Source organism: Oncorhynchus kisutch, linkage group LG5, assembly GCF_002021735.2.
Source record: "Oncorhynchus kisutch isolate 150728-3 linkage group LG5, Okis_V2, whole genome shotgun sequence".
NCBI lineage: Eukaryota > Metazoa > Chordata > Actinopteri > Salmoniformes > Salmonidae > Oncorhynchus > Oncorhynchus kisutch.
This window is the reverse complement of record NC_034178.2, coordinates 11,074,377-11,095,500: the sequence shown is the minus strand read 5'-3', so window position 1 is coordinate 11,095,500 and position 21,124 is coordinate 11,074,377. Positions and strand designations below refer to the sequence as shown.

Genomic DNA, 21,124 nt, shown 5'->3' with positions numbered 1-21,124 from the left:
ATAAGGATGGTAACTTGACTGATTGATCATATTAAGTCATTGCTTTTCAATTGAAAACACGATTCAGTCCTACAGCCACAGCGCATAGTTACTGTAGTGTTCAGTAATGTTTTGTACTGCAGGGCTTGGGCTTCTAGTGGCGTTCTACCACAGCGGGGGCCTTTTAAAGCTGTTGTGTGAGTGACTCATGCCTGAGTCATATTCCGCCTCTGAAGTGTTCGTCATGGAAACATGCCCGGGGTTCTGTTTAATTTATCTAAAACCTCATAAAACAAAGTACACCTGACATTCAAAACTCCAGCAGACAGACAGGCAGGCAGGCACAACAATAATGCTCCACAGCTGTTTTTAAACACAACATGGAAAACGAGGAGCGTTGCTGCTGTAACTAACTCTCATCCCCTCACCAGATCACTGTCTGTCTTCTCCGTAGTCTGTAGCAGTGGATCTATCTGACCGGCCTCTGTGTGTCTTTCTCCCCTGTGTGTGGGACAGGCGTTTTCCACCATAGTGATGTTTTGACACCAGAATAATAGCCCTCTTTGTGTGACTGCTTAGGGTGGTTGAGTGGGTGCAAACCAAACAGGCTCATTCAATGTGCCGGCCAAGTTAATGCACCATTAATAATGGTTGGGGGTGAATTATGGGAGGGGATAATAGGGGAGCGAGGGGTTGAGGGGTCGAGGTGGGACAGGAGACAAAGAGTAGCCAGAACTAGGTCACCTAAACATGACGGAGCGAACAGGCTCCCAACACCACACCATGGTGTGACCACACTCAACACTCACTGACCTATTCCGGGAAAAGTGACTTTACTGTGACAATGAAAAAGACTGCAAGCTGCTATTTTAATCCCACAAGCGTGCATACAGTGTTAGCCACTAATTCCATCCCTTACGGATACCTGCTATTACATTTCTCACATGTCAACAAAAAGGCTTCACCACTCGGGGGGGACGCTGTCTGTAGCGTAGCCCTGAGAGAGCCCCGAGGCAGGCTGAAGAGGCAGCATGGGCGTCCTGAGCCAGTCAGCTCAGTGGACCAGTGGGGGGATTGACCAACCCTGAGCAGGGTTTATTCCATCACCCAGACAGGTCCATTGTTCACACGCAGCGGGGGAGAACAAAAGGCGAGCGCTCTGGAGAGTTCAGGAGGCTGCATGCGTTCACCTGATTCACTGACTGGGCCCAATCCCCCCCCTGAGGGAAACAGTGTTGGAATGTCCCGGTGCTTAGGCCCTCACATCTATTAGTCTTTGGGTGATAACATTTGTTTTTACATCTGGTGGAGCACCGCAGCAGGCCCTCTCACTTTCTCATAGTCACATACACACCCTTCCACACACACACACACACACACACACAGAACACACACACAGAACACACACACGCACACATGCAGAAACACTGGGTTCTAATGGGACCGGACTGTACATTGCATTGTCTGAACTGGCCTGGCCTGGAGCACTAACACATTCGATAGTGGAAAACTCTTTTATTTTTTAAACGTTCCAACTCTTCATGCTATTTCACACAGAGATCCATCCACTTAGGGACATTCCCACAATTATAAGAAGTGGAATCCGTTCTGTGTCTGTCTTTAAGTCAGCGTATACTTACATCAGGTGTTGACAGTCCTATTGCTTTTCTGTTATACAGGCAAAAATAAATCCCTCTTGTTTCAGGTCCAAACTGATCCCAGATCTGGAGGGCGTAATAGGCTCACTCGGATTAATGGATATCCTGGGAGGAGAGACCTCAGCAGTGAAATTAAAAGCTTTTCTGTCTTACTAGCAGAATGATGGGGGGAAATTAGCCTCACTCAGACAGGAAATACCTCCAGTACAATCTGCCTGGGGTCCTAACTACAAAACCCCATGCCAACTGCTGTTACACACAGGGCCTCATGCTGCACGGCACTCTGGGAGATGACAGGGGAACAAGCGGCTTTAGATTTTCCGATTGGCTTTCGGAATAGCTCTCAGTAGCCTCTCAATTTTAAAGCTTTGAAAATACAAATGTGATTATAAGGAATTACACCAAAAGCTCCACCATGTCCTTCCTGTTATTGGTCAATTTGAATTGTTACCTTCAGTGTAATATTTACACTACCCCACCATGAGCTGCGGGACAGGGAGAGAAGGGGGAAGTTATCAGAATTTGCCAGCTGGGTCCTGAGCCACTTACCAATAACCTCCATGCATCACTGTGCTGCGTTGTGCTGGTGGCTACCTGGCTGGCATTAACAAACATCCTGATGGGCCTCTGTCCTCCGCCACGGCCCGATACAAGCGGCGTGTTGTTAGCATGCTGTTTGTGTCATTTAGGTACTTAACGACTGCAAGGGTCTCCCAGAGACTGATTACACAGTGGATGTAATCACCCAGCAGCATCACACCATCGCTACAGGTCTGATTAATCACCACACCGCCTAATAGCACTGCTTAACACACAGGTTTGTCCTGATTTAAGTAATTACCTTAAACCAGAAGTTTATTATCTTTACGACTGAGCCCAGTGATAAAAAAAGGAGACTGTCGAGAAAAGCCAGGGAAGATTGTGTACCTGGTGAATGAGGGACATAATTCAAATACAATACATTAAATATGGCGCTGCCGCGGTTGTCAGAGTGCTCGCCTGTCAACATCCATATTACCCCACTGGAACACTTTACAGGGGGCGGCTTGGATTACACCTCAGTGAAGGATGTAGGTACCAGCTGAATGGGGAATTACTCCAAAGGCCCATTTAGATCTGCAAATTTAAGGTCCTAGTTCATCTCAAACAGAAAGGGGGAAAAACACATTGTCGAGCTCTGAAGAGAACAACTGAAAACGAGTGACGGTTTGACGGCGTGTATATAAGACTGTGTATTAGCTGTGACCATGTCAGCTGATTTAATGGTGTGAAGTGGCGTCTTGATGAGGTTGGATCGCAGTCTGGCAATCGGAGTGTTCTCTTTCCATGGTGTGGGACGTTACTGAAAGGACGGGGAACTAAATAACGAAGCTGGGACTGTTTATGAATGATGCACCATTCTTCTCCTCTTCTTCTCCTCATTGTATACAGCCCTGTCGGTGATGGATGGTTGTGAGCCAGAAATAGCCCCCGCTTCCTGCCTCCTCGCGCTTCTCACCACTCCTCTCCTGCTTCCTAGTCTGATCCCTCTAACAACGCTAAAATAGAACCAGTCTTCCAACGGCCCTGTCCTTTCAGCACTTTATAAACAGTCTCTTCTGACTCGATGGGATGCTGCCCAGTATCCATGACCTGCCAAGTGAAATGTGCAACTCTATAACTTCTGTATTTGCAAACAAGGCAACGGTCTTCATGACACATATCCCGTGACCTTACTAGTGCTGCCTAGTGGTTTGACTTCTCACTGTTTGTTTTGTCCGAGGTACTTCACTGCTGTTTGTGATGTAAAGCAGGTCCCCTCTCGACTGGCTTTCATACAGGGATGTTTAGAAAGAGCTCCAAGTCTTCCCAGAATGGAAAGCTCCACTACAACTAAGCCCTTCAAACAGGCCAACAGTTGTGGCCACTACAGAAACCACTCTGTGGTGGTGGGTGGACAGAACAGCTCCTATTTCAGCCCAGATTACCAGAGGTCTCCTCTGTGAATGCTAGTATAAGAGGATTGGCCCGGCTCCTCTCCGCCCACATTGTCCTCTGACCTCTGTGTCCTTAGCTTATACAAACTCTGCCCTCTCTACACAAAGAACTTGTTCAGCTCCTCAGGAGTGACCTGCCTGCCCAGCACTCTCTCCATTAAAGAGGTGTGGTCAGGAGAGAGATAGTGGGGGGACTTTAGCTTCTAACCTCCTCACTGAATTCCATTTGATCACCCTCAGGCCAGATTCATCCAAGGTTGCTTTAGAAATCTCTGCTGTGAAACACGGCAATGCTGTTACAGTTGACACAGCATAGCGTTCACTTCAACAGGTTCTGGATGGAGAAACAATCTCAGCCAGGGAGTTTCTTGTAAAACATAAATTAGGACCAGCTGCTGTGGGATGCCGCATGCGGAGGGATGCCTCCTGTTGGTTTGGATCCAAGACTGACCGGTGCCTTAGCAGGGGGGAGTTCCCGGTTGGAGACCGGCCTGCTCCTCGACTGTCTGCTTGGGGGCCCTCAAATTTGTCTTGAAATGCCTAACACCAATGTTTTATAAAAAATGACCTGACCCTCATAAAACCTCTATTTTTTTCCTTGCTTTTTTCCATTTTCCATGCGTGGCCAGCTGTGCTCTCTTGTGTTTCCGGACATAAATAATACAATTCCTGTGTCCCTGGGTCTGGTTTTGGTTAAGAGACTGTAAAGCTGTTTTTAAAGCCGTTTCATGCTAACCCTAATACACTAACGTGACTTTGAAAACTACCTTAAAATGATCTGTGTGTCTTAAACAAAAATTAGGTCTCTTCCAACAGCCTTGCTGAGAAAGCGGCTTCAATTACTAAGCATTTACTAAGACATATTTTGTAAATGTACTAATATATCTTAAGTAAATTAAATTACAATTTATTTCATGTGTGTTTCATTGGGTAAATCCTGTATAACCCTGAATAATAATTTGTCTCACAGCTAAATAATACTGTGGCATTTCGGGAATTTGATTCTGTCATGTTCACAAGCATGCTTTAGACTAGAGTGTGACTGAGTGAGTAGCTGGGTACACTATACTACCCAGTCAGTGCTGTCTACGGTGTCTACTGTCTACCGCCTGCTCAGACGTCAGAGGTGCTGTTACTGTTTGGATGGGTAGTGTTGTTGCAGGGGGCTAGAAGAAGAAGCCTCTTCCCAATGCTGTCAGGCCCAGTTTGCGTCGGGACTCCAGTTCTCCTTGATGCAGTCCATCATCCCTCTTAGTTCAAAGACTGACTAGCTGCAGGTCTTTGTCAAAAGCCCAGTTGGAGATCTTTTATGTTCAAGATGTAGGATTTCTTAGGATGACTTTGATTATTTATTTATTCCACTCCTCTTGTGTGATAGTGCCAATATTTTAGGCGAAACTGCTCAGCTTGCTCTGAAATTCATGTTGCTTTATTGTAGCCCTGTTTTGCCTTTGAAACGAAGCTTTTGAAAAGCCCAGCTCTTATTTATGAGTCTGAACCATTTTTCTCTCCGTCTCGCCCTCTTCTTCTCTGTTCTGCAGCCCCTCACCACGTCTTCCCGACGTTCCACACGCCCATCCCGATTGACATGCGTCACCATGAGGGAAGATACCTCTATGAACCCCACACCCTACATGCCATGCATGGGTAAGTCAGGCTGGTCTCTACTGTATACACAAGCTGTTTACACTAATAGATAGAAATTAGCTATTAGATTGCCTTGTTTTAGCCAACACTGCATAGTATTTAAAGGGCAACCTTCCCTTTAAAGGATGAGAGCAAAAGTGTTGGCCAGATTTAATATCACAGGTGAAATATTATTATCTTTACAAATTACTATCCAATGTCATTTCCTACAGAATGTTAACATTGTTCCTTACATCTCTCATTTCCTATAACAGTTGATGATTATGGGGGACAGCGTTGCTTTTTTGCCAGGTATCAACCTACAAGCCTGTGGCCAGCCAATGCACAGCCTCTTTCCATTAGTTAGCTGTACAGGGCTGGATCCATCACAAATGACTTGACACACACACACACACACACACACACACACACACACACACACACACACACACACACACACACACACACACACACACACACACACACACACACACACAGTGTACAACAATACAACAGTCCTCTATATTCCTTACTGTGTCATAGTGGACCTAATCTGTTTGGTCCCAAGAAAACAACATCATTACTCTCCCACACAGTACAAGTACAGAGGTCTCCAATACAGTATCGTAATTGGTTCTATGATGCTTACATGTACCTTCATTCAACTTTCAGGTTATTGTGCTGTCCGTTGGATATTTAGCTTGCTTAGTAGTGGCCATGAATGGTTTGGTAGCAACATCTCAGTTCTTTAACAAGTGAAATTGAACCAGAACGTTTTTTGACTTTGCTATAGTAACAACGTTATCTTTATCTTAACAACGATAGTAGTAAAACACAAAAAAGTCCATCAAATTCTGGAAATAGTGTTCGGCTTAATTTCCATTTCAATTCAGTAGATTTGATGGTGATACATACTGTTTGCCTGGCTTCAGCAGGGCTATTTATCACAGCACCAGGGAAGTAGATGGGGAAGAAAACCTGTCTCTACACACGGCCACCTTGATTAATGTGATTTGATCTTGACAGTGGACCCCTAATTCATCAAGACCTTGATCTAGCTGTCTTTCCCCGTGCCTGTGCCAAATTCACTCTAATTACAGGAACATTGCACAGCAAATTAAGTGTGGTGTCATTTGTCGAGGAGACGCGGCAGTCAGGCCCACTTTATTATACGCTGGTGGCTGCGTGTCAGAGGTCCCCTGCTTGATTGTCGAACATGACATCTCCATACAGTCCCCTTTATCATTGTTTGCATATAACATAATGAGAGGGCTGGTTATTTTGTCACAGCTGTCATAAAGTGGGGAGGAAGAGAGCGGCAGTGGGAGGAAGTGGGAAGAGTTTTTCTACTGTAATAGAGGAGAGATTTTTAATCACTGTCAAATGAGAGGACAGGAGCAGTCCTGGGCTCAAAGCAGTGGTTCAGCTAGAGACCGAGAACAGTAGGGATGGGGATACTAACCTCCTTTGCTGTGCCGGGTAGCTATGCAGGAGCTTGGACTGAAGCTGTGATATAAACCACCCGCATGGAGTGTGTGCGTTGACACAAGCTGTCCCGGCATTCATGACACTATGACAAATCATGGCTGTTCTAGAAACCTCTCAAAACTTTTTAGGAGTAGTTTTTCACCTGTTGTAAGATATAAGCACAGCTACAGCATAGTTAGGTACTTTCCAACGAATGACAATCCAGAGAGAATATGACATCATTTTAACACGCATTATTCCCAGAGAGAATCTTTTTTTCTTTTTTTTACCTTTATCAATATGATCATTAAAACAAAGTGCACAAGTTGTGGTTCAGTTTCTTTAGATGTTGTTGCTCCCATCCTGAGTATCCCAGACTAGGGGGGGGGGGGGGGGTGGGGGGGGGGGGGGGGGGGGGGAATAACAGTGTCTCAGTCTGCCCATTATTATCTATGAGGCGGATTACGTCTACTAAACTGCCCAGGGCTATAAGATCAGATCAAGTCATTGACAGAGGCTGCCAGTGAGTGCAACATTCCCATTAATATCCTAAGACTGTAGCTTCTGGCTCTGTTGCTCTGTGACTTCAGTTCTAACGACTCTATAATCGCTGTCTCATTCCCATTTCCCATCTGTTTGTTTAGAGCTACCAGGAACAACTCTGCAGAGATGACTTGTTTGGTTGATTGGTAAAGTGTTGTCAGCCCAGAAGGTACATTTTTAAAAAGGGCGAATCGTGTAGTTTCTTCCCACAGTGGATCGCTATGAGTCAGGCAAGCAAGACTATTTCTAATGTTATTACGGCAGTGCTGTTTCTACAGTTTTACCTGTCAGCTCTAGTTTTAAACACAACAATTAGTAGATGTTTTATCAATCGGCAAATAATGCTACAGGTTGGCCAGCTTTCCTAGTAGGTAGAAGTCAGTGGAGGCTCCTCAGAGGAAGAAAGGGAGGACCATCCTCCTCAGTGAATTTAATACAAATAACATTTTTAAAACATTTAAAAAGTGACTTTTTAGATACAACTATGCAAAATATATTCCCATGTCAACAAATAGTTGATTAAAACACTCTGTTTTGTAATGAAGGTCTACTGTAACTTCAACAGCAATCTGTAGGATAGCACCATGGTGTAGCCGGAGGACAGCTTGCTTCCTTCCTTCTCTGGGTCCATTGACTTCAATACACCCCCTTCCATAGACACTAATTATGACAACTTCCAGAGGAAGCCTTTCAGAGCTCTTGCAGAATGAACTGACATGTTGTCCACCCAATCAAAGGATCACAGAATGAATCTAGTACTGAAAGCATAGCATCCAAGGAATACACCTTGGATGCTATGAAAGTGAACTGTGTTTACGCGTAATCAGGGGTGTACTCATTATACCGATTCTGTTGGAAAAAGTTTTTTTTAAACGGAAGCAAAAAAAAACAGCTGAATTTGTCCAATAGAAACTCTCGTTTGCATCTGTTGGACTAATGATTACACCGTAGATAAGCTCTCTTGACCTGTGCGCACTTATGTTGTAAAAATAATATATATAAATTGTCCTCCCTCATCATAAACGGCACTGACCGCCACTGGGAGCAATACCGTGCTGACCCGAGTCAACAAAGGATGGTTGTGTCCACAGAAATAGTGATATGTTAACATTTCATTGTTTCAAACCCCACAAAACAACTGTTTGTTGTAAGTCAATTCCCCCCCTCTTTCTGCATATGTGGAACTGCTGAAAGTATTGCATGCTAAGTTTAAGCCCAAATCATCCATATCATGTTGCAGTCCAGGCCCATATACATCTACAGCAGTAGTTCATTCCAGCCCTGCGTGGACGATGTGATTTATCTAAATCACATCTCCAGCACTGAGGTAGCTACAGAGGAGACACCGTCACATTGTAATTCATCTCTAGTGTCGCTCACCGCAGAGCCCCAGCGCAGGGTGATGACACACACAGACAGGCACACACAAACACACACACCAGCCATACATGCACCACACACACACACACACACACAAAGCATACACACACACATTATTATCCACACCTCATTATACAACTGATATCTCATATTGAGCACACTTTTAAATCCAGACAGCCTATATAAAACCACCGTCAACTGAACAGCCGGGGGATAACATACACTGTTCAATTACCCAAAGTGTTTCAGACAGAACACTAAGTGGACTAATTAGAACAAGTATACAACTGTATAGGCTAGGCTAGCAACTCGTTGGTCTAGTCCTAACAGCCAGGGTAGGACTGGAGGAGCCTCCTGCTCTGCAGGGCGACTGAGAACCCCACAACCTCCCTGATCTCACACCCACCGGGCGCCAGGCCCAGATACGCTCCACAGCCTGGCATTGTATGTTTGAAGCTCCTGTCGCATCTGAAGCCCAGGCCTCCGCAGAGTAATGATGAAACCATTCCACGGGAGGGCCTTTAACATTTGAATATTGTATTACTTATTTATGGTGCTGCTCTCTCTACATCGTATCATTTTAAGTAAAGGCCTACTCTTCTTTGTGGACGAGGGTTTTGTTTAAGTTAAGCATTTCTCGTTTTTTGCATGACTGCTGGCTAAAGAAATCAATATTTATGTGATTCATATTTAAAAGTCAGTTAAATCTATTCAGGTCTATGATCTTGTGACGGGACTGATGCCTGATGTAGGTGCTTGCTATTGTTATGATATACGAACATCTCAGGTCCTATGCAAATAGCTTACTGTAACCCCGGCAACCCCGGGGTATTCTATGACAAGGTCTTGCCAGTTCATGCGGATGACGTGTTAATAGTTAATGGTGCTGCGAGGGTTAATGACGTTGAGGCATTTTAACTATCAATCAGATCGTTATCTCCTTCAAATTCAACAATAGGTCTTGCTTCACTCGTGACGCAATCACACTGTATTGCTGCAATAGAATACGACCGTTGGCTTCTCTCTCTCGAGTCACAATGTTACATAGACTACATGACCAAAAGTATGTGGACACCTGCTCGTCGAACATCTCATTCCAAAATCATGGGCATTAATATGGAGTTGGTCCCCCCCCTTGCTGCTATAACAGCCTCCACTCTTCTGGGAAGGATTTCCACTCGATGTTGGAACATAGCTGCGGGGACTTGCTTCCATTCAGCCACGAGCATTAGTGCACTGATTTTGGGTGATTAGGTCTGGCTTGCAGTCGGCCTTCCAATTCATCCCAAAGGTGTTCGATGGAGTTGAGGTCAAGATTATGTGCAGGCCAGTCAAGTTCTTCCACACCGATCTCGACAAACCTTTTCTGTATGGACCTTGCTTTGTGCACGGGGGAAATGTTATGCTGAAACAGGAAAGGTCCTTCCCCAAACTGTTTCCACAAAGTTGGAAGCACAGAATCATCTGGAATGTCATTGTATGCTGATGGTGAAGTGTGATTCATCACTCCAGAGAACGCGTCTCCTCTGCTCCAAAGTCCAATGGCAGCAATCTTTACATCACTAAAGCCAATGTTTGGCATTGCGCTTGGTGAGCTTAGGCTTGTGTGTGGCTGCCCGGCCATGGAAATCCATCCCAACGAACAGTTCTTGGGTTGACGTTGCTTCCAGAGGCAATTTGGGACTCGTGTGTGTGTTACAACCGAGGACAGACGATTGTTACGCCCTACGCACTTCAGCACTCGGCAGTCCCGTTCTGTGAGCTTGTGTGGCCTACCACTTCGCGGCTGAGCCGTTGTTGCCCCACTTCACAATAACAGCACTTACATTTGACCGGGGCAGATCTAGTAGGGCATAAATTTGACCTCTGGACTTGTTGGAAAGGTGGCATCCTCTGACGGTGCCACGTTGAAAGTCACTGAGCTCTTCAGTAAGGCCATTCTATTGCCAATGTTTGTCTATGGAGATTGCATGGCTCTGTGCTTGATTGTATACACCTGTCAGCAACGGGTATGGCTGTAATAGCCGAATCTGTGAGGACAGATGCTGGGAGACGAGAAGCAAGTACAGGGAGTGAATATTTAATAAATAACGGACATGAAACAAAATACGGACAGCGTCTGGCCAAGGGAAACAAAACAACATTAATGCAGACACGGGGAAGAAACTGAGGAAGTGACAGATCTAGGGGAGTCAATCAAAGACGTGATGGAGTCCAGGTGAGTCCAATGAAGTGCTGATGCGCATAACGATGGTGACAGATGTGCGTAATTGTCACGTTCTGACCATAGAGAACTGTTTATTCTCTATGTTGGTTGTGTCGGGGTGTGATTTAGGGTGGGCTATCTAGGGGAATTGTGTATATATGTTGGCCTGATATGATTCCCAATCAGAGGCAGCTGTTTATCGTTGTCTCTGATTGGGGATCATATTTAGGTAGCCATTTTCCCATTGTGCTTTGTGGGATCTTGTCTATGTATAGTTGCCTGTTGAGCATATTATTAGAGGCACGTTTCGGTTGTTCGTTTTGTTCTTTAAGTTTTCTATTCAATAATATAGGATGGAAACATACCACGCTGCATCTTGGTCCACTCCTTATAACGATCGTGACAGTAATGATGGGCAGCCTGGCACCTTTGAGCACCAGAGCAGGCGTGACAGAATCCATGAATTTGAAGGGGTGTCCACATACTTTGGTGATTCCTTTTGGCTCTCTGGACCTAGTAGACTCCTTCCCATGGTACAGGTAGACTCAGGGAGATGAAAAGGTCTGTGGCTAGAGCGACTAACTGAGCTATAGGCAGATAATATCAAGTTGAAGTTTTAAGTTGCCCAGTAATCTAAAGGCTTTCTGTGTATGGAATATCTGTTTCTTCTCAGGCCAACGACAGAGCCCTTTATGGTCATCCGTTAGCTAAGTCCCATGGCAGAAAGTTGGCTTTGAGACAAGCCTTGGTCGTCTGGGGGGCATTTACTGGAAACGGAGTGGACTCACTTTGGGTCAAGCACAGACCAACTGGCCCCTAGAGACAGACAGTACTGGGGATAACTGAGAGATTGAGGTCAATATGGGTCTGTATTCAAAAAGCGTCTCAGAGAAAGAGTACAAACAGATGAGGATTCCAGCTTCAGACACTAAACTGTACACTCATTTCTCATAGGGTAACTAGAGAAACTCTAGAAACTCAACCTGCTTTAAGTCTTCCGTCTGGGTATATCTATATTTGAATGGAGGTAGTATGTACTAGTTTCTGGTGTGCTGAAGGAAAATGAGTCTGGTATCTCCTGCATAGTGCGTAGTCTGGCTTTCCAGACTCATGGTTCCAACCCCAGAGGTTCAGACATACACTACCTGGTGTGTGCTACTGTATCCTCTGATCTTCAGCCTGTCAGAGGATCTATCTGTACAGCTAGCAGCAACCAGGCAGGAGACACACCTCGCATTGACATGCCATGAGTTCCTCACTTTCTCCTCTCCGGGTCAGGTTAGAACTCATATCACTCACACGGTGTCTGATATATCTTCAATATCATCCCTGTCTGGGATTAAAGGAACAATGACAGGTGAACTGCTGAAACCAGCTACAGTGCCAGAGCCAGACCAACGTCTTTTAATGTTGAGGGTTGAACCTTTTGTCTATCTGTCTATCTGTCTGCCTGCCTGCCTGATGTTACAGTATATTTGTCTGTGGATGAGGTAACTTAGGGTGAATTAGTGCGACATCAGGTAATGCCGTAGGGCTATAATATCATTACATTGCATGGTTGCGTTACACACACACACACACACACACACAGTCTGCTCCATGACCCCATCTCACAGGAAACCTCTGTTGCAACGTATTTCCAGATGAAAGCCCTGATAGGATGAGGAATGACCTACGTCCCAAATGGCACCCTAGTCACTATACAGTGCATTACTTTTGACCAGGGCCCTATAGTGCACTAGGGGATAGGGTGCCATCTGGGATGCAGGCCATGATATTAGACGTGATCTCATTCTCATTCCAGTCTATAGACACAGAGCAAGGAGAAAGAGCGTATCAGATTCATCTTAGATTCATTATTCAGGCTTAGACCTGGCTGGCTGATACACTTATACAAACGTCTCAGGTGTGTGTGTGTGAACGAGTGCTCTGACTGCATCACGCAGCACGGTCTGCACCGCTCTGTAGTATCAGATGGGGAAATGGTTAGGCCTTAGGCTATGTCATGTAAGGACTTAGGTCAGGTGAGATACAGCAGAGGGTCCCGTTGTTTTACTTTAATTTGTAACTGTTTATATTTCCATTGTAACTTAAATAAAATCACAGGAACTTGAGATACAAGAAACTGTTCAATAGTTTCCGTCTAAATACACCATGAACCACAGTGTACGTGAACTAAGATAATAACGCACTCTCTCTCTCTTTCTCTCTTTCTCTCTTTCTCTCTTTCTCCTCTCCTCTCCTCTCCTCTCCTCTCCTCTCCTCTCCTCTCCTCTCCTCTCCTCTCCTCTCCTCTCCTCTCCTCTCCTCTCCTCTCCTCTCCTCTCCAGTCCTGGACTAGGTGGCAGCCCGGTCATGTCAGACATCTCTCTGATCCGTCTGTCCCCCCACGCAGCCGGAACGGGGGAGTCCCCCTTCAGCCCCGCTCACCCCTACTTCAACCCTCACATGGAGCACTACCTCCGCTCCATTCACAGCAGTCCAACCCTGTCCATGATCTCTGCGGCCCGCGGACTCAGCCCTGCAGACTGTGAGTTCAACTGCATGCCTAGATTGTGCAACATCCAAGGTCATTCACTGCCATGAGCATCACCTTACAATGTGGATCCCAACAGAAGGAATTGTGTCATTGATCTATTACTGAAAGCTTGGTGAAGAATTGAAGGATTCTCACTTCTGAAGAGTTACGCAATTGTTTTCAGTGCGGAGAGGGGATTTGCTGTTGTGATTGTCAGTAAACAGCATGTTTGAGGGGGCATTCAGATTAGGTTAGACACATAGAGACGGTGCTACATCGTTGCATAAATTAGTCTTATATGCTACATATTGCTCTTTGTGAAGCTCTGACCTCCCTCTTCTCACCACGTGTTCCATATAACACGGGGGTTATTGGAAAGCCATAGCCATGGAAATTGATCAAACAAAACAGTCCCAATGGAACTCCCCCCAACTTTCCCCCCTTTACCTCAGAGCTGAATTACAATAACGGGAGGAGGCGAGGAGCCAGAATAGGAAATAAATCACCTTTTACAGTCTGTCAACAGTAATGTGGTCCTGCTTTTAAAGTTAAATAAGCAGTGCAGGGTTGGAGATCTCACAGTGATAAAGCCATGGGAAAGAGGGAGCAAATGAAGGAGGCTATTTTCGGTTGAGGGAACGCAAATAGGTGGTTTGGAGAGAGAGGAGAGACGGCCTTGGATTTCATTGAGAGACGGCGGACATTTAGTTTGACGTTTGATGTTCCTATGTGAGCCATTTCAAAAACAACTGTTATATCTTCTAGAATAGGGGCAACCGTGTTCCAGTCTGGATTTTGTTCTTTTAGTTTTCAATTAAAACTGATTTAATATAGAACACTACCCATGGAAATGAAATGGTTTCAGGAAAATCTCTTCTTAGTCGCTGGCCAACGCATATAACAGGGGTATAACAGGGGTATAACAGGGGTATAACAGGGGTAGAACAGGGGTAGAACAGGCAGAGTTTCTGCTGATCTTTTCTTATTGCCGTGTCTGCGCTACATCCCATTAGCATGACATTAGCAGTGACAGGCCTCGGGATTCCTTTGGGCCCAGTCTGCTGTGTTCTATTCGTCATTCACATTCTCTTTCTATGGACTTTCTGTTCATTTGATTGGAGAAAAAAAGAACAGTTGCACGGCAGGGATGGCTCAGCTCTGCTCGGGCCTTCATCGGACTGCTTCAAAAGATATGTTCCTCATTGTGCTGATCCAAAGTGACTCCCTCCATTTAAGTGGTTGTGTGATCCAGGAGAGAGCGAGAGAGAAGGAGAAAATAAAGGTCTGGTTCTGCTATATGAAGTCAGTACAAGCACATGTCTGTTTTCTTTTAGCGCAGCACGGCCTAATTGTGTCTGAAAGATCACTTCCAGTGGGAGAGGTGACACATTAGGGGGAGAGAGAGAGGGGAGAGAAAAAGAGGGGAGTCCTGGTCTCTTCCTCCTCTGGACCCTGACCCAAACTATAAACAGAGCAGATATATCCTTCTTAATTCCTGGAGAAACAGATGGACTTTGGAAGCCTCTGGGACAGAGTGCTGCTATTCAACAGCAACTATAGGCCATATCCAACTCTTATTGCCCCTGACACTTTTAAAAGGGCTTTACTGGGTGTAGTTGTTAACAGACTAACACCATTGTCACTGTAGGATTCAGGGTGCTCCTTCAGGGTGTGTGTGTGTGTGTGTGTGTGTGTGTGTGTGTGTGTGTGTGTGTGTGTGTGTGTGTGTGTGTGTGTGTGTGTGTGTGTGTGTGTGTGTGTGTGTGTGTGTGTGTGTGTGTGTGTGTTTTCAAAGAGAGAAACCCCACATTACTTTGTTTCTGAGTTGGAGGAAATGTGGAGGAATATTGAGTGGGGCCCTTTCTTTCTCTCTCTCTCTCGCTGTCTCTCTCTCTCTCGCTGTCTCTCACTCTCTCTCTCGCTGTCTCTCACTCTCTCTCTCTCTCTCGCTCTCTCTCTCCTTAATCTGCAGGACTTCTGACACGCCTCACTGCACATCACTAACCTCACTGCCCAGCCAGCCTAGCCCTCCCATTCCCTCCCGTTCCTCTTGTCCTGCATCAATGACTGCGTTCCAAATGGCACTATATGCTCTATATAGTGCACTACTTTTGATCAGAGCCCAGGTCAAAAGTAGTGCACTATATAGGGAATTGGGTGCAATTTGGGATGTAGATAATGTCTCCCTAGGACAGGGCCATGATGTCGCCAATCCTAACCCTAACCCTTTTCAAACGGCTCTGGCAGCATGTGGTGAGACCAAGTAGACCGACCGGGGCTGGAATCTGGAATGTCTTTCTCCCCCCTCACTCATTATCTCTCTCTCTTCATCTCATTCATTCCCCCTAAACCTTCCTTCCTCTCCCTGCAATGTTCTTGTCTTCCCTCACTCATTCTCTCCCTTGTCTCCTCCTTCCTCCCCTCACTCATTCTCTCCCTCGTCTCCTCCTTCCTCCCTTCACTCACTCTCTCACCCTCCTCTCCTCCTTCCTCTCCTTTAATGTCGGTCTTCCCTCCCTCATTCTCCTCCTTCCTCTCCCCCTGCAGTGGCGCATGAACACTTGAAAGAGCGGGGTCTGTTTGGGTTGCCCCCTCCCCCTCCTGGAGCCAGCCCTGCTGAGTACTACCACCTGATGGCCAGCCACCGTAACCCCTACGGAGAGCTGCTGATGCAGGGGGGTGGGGCGGCAGCTGCACACCTGCCAGACTACATCACCCCCATGGATGGTGAGTTAGACTGGGACCACAGAGGCCCACTCCTCTTTACCGTATATCTGTTGTATCTACAACAGGTTGATACTGTCTGTGTGGGAAGGGCTGGAATGCATGGGAACAAAAGGGGAAACATTTTTACGAGTATTTTTTCACTTAATTCCTGGTGATTTACAGTGGGGAGTTCTCAGACTTCGCCAGTTCCCAGACTTCCACCCTTGGAAGTGTGTGGGTATGAATTGTAACATTCATTTTAGGGGAACGATTTTCTTTGTGTCCCCTGCCCCTTCCTCTGTTGGTACCAGTGTGTACTCTAAGACTATGATATGGTGGCAGGAAGGTACTTAACTTTTAAAAGCAACCCTGAGATTGCAACGACCTCACCTTAGGAGAATGATGAAACCCCAGATCAATGGAACTGTAGGCAGCAGAACATTAAAAAAAAAGGCTTTTATACATTTTTCATTACAAACAACTTCAAAGGGCAAGAAGCCCTCAGGTACTGTAACCACAGTATAGCTTCAGTAAGTATTTTCCCTCTCTCAAGTCTGTGCCAGGACATTCCATAAACTACAGACCTGATTGTACCGAGACGACATTTACTGGAGGAGGTTGCTCATTCAGAGGGGAGGAGGGGGACAGGGGGAGGAGGGGGACAGGGGGAGGAGGGGTGAGGCAGAGGGCGCCTGGGTCAGAAATATGTTTCAATGTAATGAATGCCTACTTTCATCCTCAACTACCTCTGTCACCTTAAAAGGGTAGTGGTGTCTAAGGGGGAGACGGACTATTATACACAGGGATAGTGTTACCGTGCAGTGGCGTTACCCATTAGGCTATAGTGTGGTGTGAGGGAACACGACAATAAAAACCACCCGATACAGAAGCGTGGATATCAAACGAGTTGACTGTGTCTATATAACAGATGGGTTCAGATTAGGACAGCCACTGATATTCACTTGCCTTTTACTGTATCGCTGCGTGACATTTACAGGAATCCCGAAAGACGTTAAGGCAATAGGAGACACTGTCGGCCCTGATCCGTCACCATATGAGGCTCACCGCTACCAGTGTTGCTATGGTAGCTACTACCACTACTGCTTCCACTGCCGATAAAACACACAACTCACCCCATAGATGTCGCCTCAAGCAGCTCACACTTCGCGCCAAACACTCAGAGAAAGAGAGATCGGGCCCCTCTGCCCCAGGTGAAGGGTAGGGTTTGATTTGACACACAGACAGTGAGTTTTGCTACCTGTCCTGTACAAGTTCAATTATTGCTCTGAGGCTAGTCGGTCTACCTGGGTGTACTGTGAGAGAGTAAACATTGTCCTCCAGTCTCTGAGTTCTACAGCATCCAGCAGGCCCGGGGTTCTGAATGAGCTGTTGTGCTGCATTGTGTCTGGGCCAAGCTTCTGCTTGCTCAGGCCAACCAGGGGCACGCAGCCAAAGGCCTCAGCTTGCTGTGCGTATAAAAACTGTCATAACTTAATTCCCAAACAGTGAAATACACTGAGCAGGCCTCTCTGTAGCCCAGCTCCCAAGACAAATGCTGTGTACTGTATGATGCATTTGGCTTGTTAGTAGTGTAATATCTATGCTACACAGAGACACAATGGACCTTAACTACCAGGAGAAAAAAAGTTTAAGTAAGACCACAGACACTTTGGCTCACACAGCTTCTCCAGGAGGCCTGGCCAGAGCAGGCTGTGAGTGTGAGAGCCAGCCTTATTTAGTGACGTGGCCACTCAGGACTCAAGGCCAGCCCAGCCTCTGGAGGAGGAGGGGTCCACTTCACACACACACAACCTAGCAGTCGGTCGTCCACACACACAACTTAGCAGTCGGTTGTCCACACACACAGCCTAGCAGTCGGTCGGTCGCTGCCTGGTGCCTGGCTTGCTGACATAAATCACAGGGGAAAGGGGAGGCGCTGCGCGGGGGGACGAGGAGAGGTGTGGTGAGCGCCAGGCCCGGCTTTCCATTACCTCATTTATCAGGGGAAGTGGCACATTAATAAACACATCTCCCCTGAGGTGAGCCGCTAACACAGATAAATAAGGCTGCCATTTCTGAATGGCTTGTCCCAGTCACTGAAACTATAGAGCCAGTAATGCAATGTAAATACTAAGGGCTAAATTCACCTCAGCTTTTTTTGGGGGGGGATGAACCTGAGTTATTAACTAGTTAACTACCGCTAAATTACAACACGTATTCTCCAACACGAACCCCCTCCCCCGATCGTGTGCTCAATGTCTTTAACAGCTCATGTGAGAAATGTATTTATACTACGTTTGACAGCAGAAATATCCCCTGAGAGACAGTGGTGGAGTCCCTTTCAGGGCTGAGATCCATTTTAATTTAAAAGTGATTTATTTGTATTTTTATGTAAATGGGAAACTTTAAAAATAAATATCTTCTACTCATCTGTTTATTGAGAAGTCATTGAAAATAGATGCATTTAAAAAAATATATTGTTGTTGTTCAAGTTTACTTCCTGAACTGACTGCCTTCAATTCAAATTGACCCCAGCCCTGGTCAATATGTCCCAGGACATTTCCAAAAGTCCCAAAACACTAAAACTGAGCACGTGTGTGTTACTGTATTGGAGATCAAATGTAGAAATGACAGTTAGCCATTAGAGCTTCTGCTAAGAATAATGGCTCAGCATGTTATTCTCTGTGGTGGTACAGTAGCCTGAGTTTAATCAGCCGAGGCACTGTTTGTGTAGAGCTGCTGGTGCAGTGCCTGGTGTTGGCAACACATGTTATTGAGCCATTATGGACGTCCGGTTGCAGTGTCTTTGGTTATTATCCCACAGGTCCTAATGACACTGTTGCTCTGGACTGGCTCCACTAACACCACTGCTAATGTCTAGCACCTGTTGAGCCCTGAACAACTGGCTGACTGGCTCTCCTGCTGACATCACTGGCTCCCCTAGAGCAACGGACTCCAGAAGCACACCGGTTACATATCATAGGAAATTAGAGGATAACCAGCTTTATGAATTTCACCTGTGATTTGGTGTTTTTTTTTACAAAATGCCATTACCGATACAGTTTAAGGCTTTTATCCTTAAAATATGTTTAAACAGCTGGTTACAGTAACTACTGTACCTGGCTAGTAGCAAATTAAACACAGTGGCACTTTTTCATTAAGTAATTATTGGATTGTTATTATGTAATTTTTATCCTACCTTGTCATTTTTCAAAGTATGACCAGGTAGCTTAGAGACGTATACAAATACACTGTGACAAAATGCACATTATAAACCATGGACATAAGACCGATCAAAAACACTTTGCATGCATTTCAGTTGAAATCAATTCTCTAAATTGGCCTCATTTACCAAAGTGAAGTACAGAATGTTATTTCGATCACAGTGAGATTTTGATCTGTTTTAATTCAAGTACATTATTTAGGCTTAGATGTATTATCCTTTACACTGAATCTTAATGAGGTGTAATGGGTGCATCCCAAATAGCCCCCTTATTCCCTTCATAAGGCCCTGGTCAAAAGTGGTGCACTATGTAGGGAAATAGGTTGCCATTTACGATGCATCGATTTTGAAAGACAACAGAGCTAAGATCTTTTCAAACAGAATAGAAGCTGTTTGTTTGGGAGCATTTTGTATTATTGAAATTTTAGACTGTGTACGTTGAAAATGTGTGTCACTAGGGCACATTAAAGTTCTTTGAGGATTGTTGGTTTATGTTTTTTATTTTCATCTTTCATCTCCATCCCCGTATCCGTCCTCTGCTTTACTTCCTTCCCCTGCTATAATTCCAGCACCGGATAAGAGATGAGTTTATTTTACTGCAACAATATCTTCTGCCAGGCTCGGTTTCCATCACCTCAGACAAATTGTTTACTGTATTAGCTGGGAATCAATCTTGAGCACTTATTGATAGTGCTGCTCTTTTCCCAGGGGGTTTGGGTGTCGGAGGGAGGCTGCGTTAGCATCCATCACCCAGTCCCAGGCTGGGCTAGAGGCTAGGCTGAGCTGGAGCATTCCTCTAGGTCTGTCTCTCTCGCTGGAGCTCCAGAAATAGCACAGAGTTGGGCAGGGTAGGATGGGGAAATGACACAATGATAGTGAGGAAAAAAAGATTGACTCTATATAATTATTTCTGCCTGTATGAAATAAACACAAATATTTGCAAACATTCGTAATATCTCACAGTGGTAAAGTGGGTGCCGTCCCTTAGGGAGAGAGAGAGAGACACTGGGCTTTTAAATTGGCTTGGAGTGAGCGATAGGGGGAGGAGCAGAAAGCAGGCTACATACATGGCATTAAAAGGTTAAACTGATAGCCACTATAGATCAAGCATGGTGTGGGATATATATGTGTGTGTGTGTGTGTACAGTACCAATCAAAAGTTTGGACTCAACTACTCATTCCAGGGTTTTTCTTTATTTTTATGTTCTACATTGTAGAATAATGGTGAGGACATCAAAACTATGAAATAACACATAGGGAATAATGTAGGAATCATGTAGTAACCAAAAAAGTGTTAAACAAATCAAAATATATTTTATATTTGAGGTTCTTCAAAGCAGCCACCCTTTGCCTTGATGACAGTTTGCACACTCTTGGCATTCTCTCAACCAGCTTCATGAGGTAGTCACCTGGAATGCATTTCAATTAACAGGTGTGCCTTGTTAATTTGTGGAATTTATTTCCTTCTTAATGTGTTTGAGCCAATCAGTTGTGTTGTGACAAGGTAGAGGTGGTATACAGAAGATAGCCCTATTTGGTAAAAGTCCATATTATGGCAAGAACAGCTCAAATAAGCAAAGAGAAATGACAGTCCATCATTACTCTAAGACATGAAGGCCAGTCAATACAGAACATTTCAAGAACTTTGAAAGTTTCTTCAAGTGCAGTTGCAAAAACCATCAAGTGCTATGATGAAACTGGCTTTTATGAGGACCTCCACAGGAAAGGAAGACCCAGAGTTACATCTGCTGTAGGCGATAAGTTCATTAGAGTTACCAGCCTCAGAAATTGCAGCCCAAATAAATGCTTCAGAGTTCAAGTAAGAGACACATCTAAACATCA

General features: G+C 45.3%; 1 protein-coding gene across 1 annotated transcript in view; it reads left to right on the top strand.

Annotated features, from left to right (window-relative positions):
- LOC109890624 (zinc finger protein GLI2) overlaps positions 1–21,124 on the top strand; it is a 70,262-nt gene that overhangs the window by 26,157 nt on the left and 22,981 nt on the right. Inside the window, exons 3-5 of the mRNA XM_020482584.2 lie at positions 5,155–5,260; positions 13,166–13,365; positions 15,901–16,080. Of these exons, the coding sequence (XP_020338173.1) occupies positions 5,155–5,260; positions 13,166–13,365; positions 15,901–16,080 (486 nt within the window). The remainder of the gene's footprint in view (positions 1–5,154; positions 5,261–13,165; positions 13,366–15,900; positions 16,081–21,124) is intronic.